The sequence below is a fragment of the Xenopus tropicalis genome, chromosome 2, assembly GCF_000004195.4.
Source record: "Xenopus tropicalis strain Nigerian chromosome 2, UCB_Xtro_10.0, whole genome shotgun sequence".
Lineage (NCBI taxonomy): Eukaryota > Metazoa > Chordata > Amphibia > Anura > Pipidae > Xenopus > Xenopus tropicalis.
The window spans coordinates 71037217-71044958 of record NC_030678.2 but is presented as its reverse complement, the minus strand read 5'-3'; the positions used below and the strand labels follow the sequence as shown (position 1 = coordinate 71044958).

Below are 7742 nucleotides of genomic sequence, written 5' to 3'. Positions count from 1 at the left end.
TAGCAAAAGCAGTTCCCAGTATTGTCTATGGCATGGGATTTTCTGGAGTTTAATAACCATTAAAAAGTAGCTGCTACTAGTAGCTCAGTGTGTCTTCACCCTTAAACACCTTAATGCACAATACCATGTCTCCACTGTTAAATTTGGTGTACACTTCAACAGCTCTGCCCATAGCACGAATGCTATCCCTCCCTGATGTATTCTATTCTATTGTACATTACCCTGGAATATAATCTGCTTTATAAACACTTAAATATCAATAACAATAAGTTAAATAGACTTAAAAGAAACATTATCATTAAAAATATCTGCGATAGGAAACCATGTGCAACTCATGAATGATATGCAGTGTAAAAAATATGCTTTATTTTTTATTGTTACAGTCTCATTATCTGCATGCATTGAGAAACTTTACACAGAAAGACAATAACTAGGGCAGGACCAGTCATAGAATCAGAACCAGAGAAGCTTTATATTGGCAAGGCAGGCATAAATATATGAAAACTGACAATAATCAAGCATAAAATTACACAATATAAATTAGTTGGGTCTTATGCCCAAAAACGGTTTCTTTACAGTGTGAAATAAAGTATTATTCTATGGAACATTCCAGCACTGAAAGCAATGTTTGTTTATGCTTTTCACTTCTTTGGGTCTGACTCTGAAACAGGTCTCCTCCAGGTCTTTTAATCAGTCTTTGTACATTAGATTTGCAACATTGTTTGATGAGTGCAGAGAATATAAACACAATTCAATTTTCAAATAATTAAACCAATGCAGATGCTTAATTAATGTATATTGGAAAGTTGCTTAAAATGACAGTTTCTTAAACTGTGCCAAAAACAGTTATTGGGTGGAGAACCCCTTTAAGCCTGCATCTAAAACAAAATTAGTAAAAAAAAAAAAAAAAGGCACGATAGTGTCCCTTTAAAATTGCTTTAAACACAAAAGAACAAGTTTTTTAAAAGCCTGAATCTACATAACAGTTCACTAGAGTGGGAAGGTTTAAGAATCACACAACATGTGCTCTTATGTTCTGTATCTCCATGCAACACAAATAAGACATCATCTATAATATTATTCAAAGTATTTAATCAAAAGTGTTTAGCTGCTTTAGCCAGCTAGATATCTGATTATCCATTTCATATAACACTAGCGCCTCCTTGAGTCTGTTAGTGCACATGAACAAAAAAGAAAAAACTGTGTGGGTTCACATAAATGTATGTATATGATAACTTTGTTTGGTACATTGATATGACATTTAAAAACAACTAAACCAACCAATCAGTACATAAAGTTAAGAAACCTGAGCTGTACAAACGCAGGGCTCAATTACTAATGTTAGAAGTTAGCAAATGCTTCAGCTCTAAGGCCCTTTCATGGAACACTTGGTCCATGGTCATGTGCAAGGGAGCCCTGTACCTGAAGCCTGCTATAAATGCAACCATAGTTTGCATTAGAGGGCATTCCAGGGAACTTCCTATTTTGCACTGCATACTCCGAAGTGCAACTTTTTGAGCTCCATTCTAAGAGCATCAAGGCAAGGTGAAGAGTGGAAAAAATGCCATTTTAAGGAAAACTATACCCCCCAAACAATGTGGGTCTCTATAAAAATATATTGCATCAACAAGCTCATATGTAAAACCCTTTTCCATCAAAACAAACCATTTTCATAAAAATATACTTTTTTTTTAGTAATATGTGCTATTGGGTACTCCTAAATAGAAAAATGCCATTTTAAGAATTAAGGGCCACCTCCTGGAATCATAGGATTCACAGTGCACACAAACAAGCCAAGGCACACATACATGCTAGGCCCCATCAGCCAATTAATGCACAGAGTTCTGCCTTTTTCTTCCACACTACTTCTTGTTACAGTTACAGCTGCATTATTTCTGGTCAGTAGGGAGCACACAGCCCATCACTAAATAGTGGCTCAAGGGAAAGGATGTAAAAGGGCAATATTTACTGATATATTACTGATTATATATTCCAGTTTGGTGAAATTCTTTAATAGGTCAATTAACATAATATAAATATCTGTTGGTTAAGTAATTCTGGGAGTATAGTTTCCATTAACATTTCCTTCTGTATACTAACTCGTTATTGTTTTAATCTTTTTTTGCCTAAACAAACCTGCTTGAAGATGACATGAATAAAACTGCCACTGTTCATACTGTATTCTGCTGAAAGATTAATTTGGGAACTCGTGTTTCATAATAGACATCTATTATTAGTGACATTATGAACTAAAAAATGCATGTTTTCAAAAGTGACAGGATATATGATTTAACAGCAGCATCATGAAACACATCAACACAAGAAAATCAAAGAAGTGTAAGTAAATAGGCCCCACTTACAAGAAAAATAAAACATTGCTTTTCTTTCACATTCTATACATTTTCAACTAGTAGTAGAAGCTTGGACTGATTTTCACCCTTTACTATTGGCTGGCACAGGAATCCTGTGCAGTGAACCAGTTCTAAGCTGGTGTTGGGTGCATTTTTATGCACCATTCACCTAAAAATTGTATTTGTTAGGTTTTCTGGAAATGGTCTACACCTTAACTCAGAGTGCAGCATGCAGCAATACTCTTGGGGTACTTCATTTAAGGACATGAAGCTGCACAACCTTTACAGGCTGAAGAACTGCAAGGTAATCTTTAATATCCTTTATATTTCTTTGAAAAGTACATTTTTATTGTTTGTTAGACAATTAACAACCATAATCCTTTATCATTTTCAGTATTAGGTGCATTGGGCCAGATCCAATTCAGTGAGAAAAAGGTTTATCACACGAAAATATATGGATGAGATTCAATTTTAGATGTTATTCAATTCAGAAAAACTTATCTGAAAGTTTATCGCATGAACTCTATTGAAATCTATGGGAAAAAACTGGAAATGAATTTGGAGAAAAGTTTTTGAATTTGAATTGAATCTCAACTATGAGTTTTTACGTGATAAACCATGAGACTTTTTGTCACTGAACTGAATCTGGCCCATGATCTCTTAAAATCCAACAGCTGTGGTTCTTGAAAAGATTAATGTTTAGATTAGACTATATGTTAACTACTTATATTCACATTACATAGAGGATACTGGGAAATATAAGTTTGGCATCAGCTGTAGACAGCACAAATGGCATCTTTTTAATATCCTTGTAAAATGTAGCTGGGGATAAATTATTGCTTAAAAAGCTAAAAAAATCACATAACAGTTGCACCTTCATGCTTCAGTCTAGCAGTGAATTAAAAATAATCATTCCAAATTACATTCACCCATTAATGTCTCAAATATGGCAAAAGAGAAAGAATAATTAAATATTACACAACAATGTAATTCCTGATGCAACTACCCTATATGTCCTATTCCACATAAACTAATTACTTTAATTTTTTGCTTTATTATCCCAACATTCCACTGTAAAAATCTGATTTGGCCTAATGTTCTCATTACATAATATATTATTTTATTAACAGAGTTTGTGACATTTAAACACCTGCATAAAGTGACAAGCAAAGGTTTTGGAGATGAGAAGAGGGGGTGATTAACAGTTCTGTACACTATTTGGATGCTTGTATATTTACTAAAAGTGCACTAAACTTTGAAATACAAATTGACTTTTCTAGAGAAACTCGCAGATAAATTATATGCAAGGCTCTTGTCACAGGTTTTTTTGCCTAAATGTTTCGGATAACAAGCCCTGGAAGTTTTGGCCAGCAGTTTATGCTAATTTGGGAATTGAAATAACACTGCGGTGTCAGTATTGTAGGTCCCCAAAAGAAAGGTGACTGTGATTTAGGGAAACACTCACCAACTAAATTAGGCTTTGCTAGATGCCAGTCCTAGGTGCTAAATGCAGCAGCATAAAATATCTAGGACACAATAGTAAGGGGCCAGTTTATGGTCAGCTGAGGAGTTTCTTCTGAACAAAACGCAGGTCAGTTCCTGTACTGACTCACATTCTCTGCAACTGATTGCTTTTCCCCCAATCGTGTTCTATAAAACCTGATTGTATTCACAGGTGGGATTTTGCTAAAAATAAAAATCTTGCCACCTAAAACCTGGCAAGCTTTTTATTTTTGTAAACAAGGAAAAAAATCCAAAGCAAATGACTATAGAAAATGCTAGTCAGTTTTCTGCCATCAATTTACCTGGAGATGATACTTAAAGGATTATAAAGGACCCTATATTGGGAAGTGTGCTGAGCAACTGTGTTATTTTTATTCCATTCAGTGATCTGCTTTCACGTGGCATATGTGAAACATAAATACAAATGACCTATGATGGGTGCACATTACTGCACTTTTTGTATTAAATGCCCTTACCAAGTTTAAATGTTATACATATGAACCCTAAAGATCTCATGTGGTTGAAAGAACTCAGGATATCTGAAACAAAGATGTTATTACAGATGAGAATTTTTATACTAATTACATAGGACTATCAGCCAGACAGATAAGGCAGTAATTCTTAAAGGCAACAGTAACTTATAGTAAAGCAGATAGCAACATTAGTACCTAAAGCAAGCAATTAGTTCTGTTAAGGTTTGGGAACATTTTATACATCAGTACATTTTTTATAATTGAATTTCCTTAAGTAGGGTTTTCACTCCTCTTTAATCACCGGTGAGAATCTACAGTCATTTTAAGGTGCACATCTCTGTTTGGGGATAAGTGAAGAACCAGTTAAAGGGGTTGTTCACCTTCAATGTTTAAATCTAATTGAACCCCCAACAATGCTCTCAGCGTGTTAGAAAATCCATTTTCCTTTCAAAAAATTACAAAGGCCACCGTAAAAGCTACTTTTCATACCAGTTAAATCAGTCCTGAAGGGATGGGAGTGGCCTATTTTGAACCTTTTGAACACTGATAACTTCCTATATGCTTACATCATCACGTCCAGGCTTCTTTAACCAGTTGACACCACATAAGGAAGTAAAAAAGCAATTGTAGTGTTTATAGGGGTCACTGCCCCCCTCCCCCACCCCACAGGATCTGTACAGAAGTGAAGCATCAGCAAAGGGGTGATTCTGAGGAGAATATCTCTTCAGCTGCATACACATTTTTTGTTAACTATGTATAGAGCAAAGATTGTTTTATTAATGTGAACTGTTAGATGTGTGAATATTGTACAAAGGTGAATAACCCCTTTATTGCAATACAAAACTGGAAGGTGCATGGCCACAGGAAAAAGATAAATGTACAATTATTTATATGCACCATAGAGCACAGTACAGATTTTATTTCAAAGGAAATCTGTTTATGCAAAAAAAATGTAACATAAATATTAAAAGTACCCGAGTGCCTTTTTATAAAGAAAATAAATCAAGAGAAGGCTCTCACATCTATAAAAATTCAGAACCCACTGAAATATTTACTGTCCTGTTCAGGCTATAAGGCACTTGGCATCTGATTTAGAGTACAGGTCTAAGACTGGGCAAGCTGGCTTGATAAGATACAAAATGTGATCAACAGACAATGGGTTTTTTCGAGGGTGCAGTTCCCAGTTTTGCATGTCAGATTCAGGATATATAAAAAATAAAGCTGCAATCTCAATGTCCATTTTGGCAAATGGCACCAGTTTCCTTCTCTCACATACACAGACAATACAAGGAACACACAAACATACTTACTTAAATCCAAAAAATGTAATAGTAGGAGATTTGAAAAAGGGAAACGTTCAATCATTAGGAGGGGGGTTGCTAAATTTCAGTGATTGCAATCACTTACCTTATACCCTGGGCAGGTGCCTGTTAGCAGAAAAGTGCACCATCCTGTGGTACTTCTGTATAAGTGATCTTCTTCCTGCTCCCTTCATGTTGGGTGCGCTTGCGCAGTAGAGTGAAAAGCAGAACTTTAACAAAAAAAGATGGTTTCTTCACTCAACTGTGCATGGCCCCGGGATTTTGAAGCAAGAAGAAGGGAGGAAGCGGATCGCTCACTCTCAAGGTAACTCGGCACAGTACAGTTTTCTGCTAAAAGGAGCACCAGCCCGGGGTATCAGGTAAGAGGTTACAATCGTTGGGGGGTGCCTAACATTTTGCACCCCACATTTTCCTTTAGGGCTGCTGTCATACACTGCATTTCCTCAGCTGGTGGGAAAAAGGCCAGGGGAGGAAATACTAATTCTTCTTTTCCACCCTGCATGCATAGGGACAATTCTATTCTTGTCAAATCATACATACTCTAAGTACTAGGTCACATTTTCTCTGCATATAGTTTTGCATCAGCTCCAAAGAATACATTGTGTTACACTAAACATAAGGCATTGTTTCTCAACCTTTTTTTGTGACCAATATTAAATGTGAGATTACGTAAACTGGGTTTTGAATAATTTAAGAATTCCCACACAATTAAATTTAGAAGGGACAAACATGGCTGTTGCTATGTTCCACTTTGCTTCTGAAAACCAAGAAACTAGGGCAAATTTACTAAAATTATAACTAAAAATCCTAGCGGTCTGAGCACTTTTACACAACACTTTTTCTGACTGCCACAAAATCCTTCTTGACAGTAATGAAAGCGTTAAGGAATTTACATATTTATCACTGCAGGAAGATACGCCAGTTATGTATTCGACTACTTTGTGCAGCTAAACACCTTTTTGGTCAGCAGGACTTTTGAGCTCTAATACTCCCCATACTGTTAATCCCCAGTGCAAATTGCAAGCAGGGGTTTGCATTTCAGGCACTTTTTTAATTAAAAAATTAAATTTCTAATATCCAACATTAATTTACAGGGTCCTGAGTTAAACACTATGGCTGTGACTAAACACCTAAAAAAATTGGTGCCAATATTTTGTAGAGTTTAATTATATCTAGCCCACTTGATGACAGTGCTTCCACGCTAACTAAATATACATACATACTGATAGACAGACAAATACATGCTTATTTTGTTCTGCTGGTGCAGTAGACAATATAAGGCACTTCAGGTTCTTGGCAAATCTTCTGCAAGATTTCGATCCCTGAGGCAGTGACAGAGTTTTGTACATTTATGTGCCATTGCTTCAACACAGTATTAAGTGCTTTACTGGTGCCTATTTGTTGTAAATTTAAATGTCAACCATGTTGCACAGTTATTGAACACTTGTGTCAATGTAAAGATAAGTAACTTGTTATTGCATAGGTCTAATTATGCCAATATGGTGGCTAGTTAAGATGCAGTGTACCTGTGGTATGAATATTATATTATTCAGTGCACAGAGATCACTGTGAAGAGCCATTTGTATCTGTCCAACAGAAAATGCAGTGTGATTCCTGGCTCCCAGCCATTTGCATGGTCACAGCCCCTATATGTCAATATTTCAAAAAGGGGGTCCAATTCCTGCATTCCAAGGGGTCACAGCCCATCCACCTCATCTATACTAAAACTGCTTCGCCGACTGCTGGCCTTAGAGGTATCGGGAGAAAGTGTGGACATAACTGGGTCACAAGCCATTAGAGGGTCAGATGTGAGCATGGTATCCTCCATTAGCATGAGGTCCAGCTCTGTCCTGGAGAGTGAAGGAAAGGATGTGTCTACAGAAGTATTGCTTTGGTAGCCGAGTGGAGCAGGGTAGTCCATTTGAAAGGATGCTTGCGAGGTGGCTACAAGTTGTTGCTGTATCGATGGAATAGAGTTAGACTCCTGCTTCATGTGGTCAGCTGGGCTCAGACCATGAGGTGAGGATGCAGGAAGGCCATGCATTTGAGCCTGCCTCTCCAGCTCCTGTGATGAAGAATATTAAGGTAAAATG

At 36.6% G+C, this 7742-nt stretch overlaps 1 protein-coding gene across 6 annotated transcripts in view; it reads right to left on the bottom strand.

Moving 5' to 3' along the window:
• Nucleotides 1-1684: 1684 nt before the first annotated feature.
• The window catches only part of tfeb (transcription factor EB), a 31870-nt gene continuing 25812 nt past the window's right edge, over nt 1685-7742 (bottom strand). For 5 of the 6 annotated variants that reach the window (XM_031896141.1, XM_012965704.3, XM_031896142.1 and 2 more), the window contains exon 9: nt 2642-7714. In XM_031896141.1, the coding sequence (XP_031752001.1) occupies nt 7346-7714 (369 nt within the window). In that variant the 3' untranslated portion in view covers nt 2642-7345. 6 annotated transcript variants of the gene reach the window in all.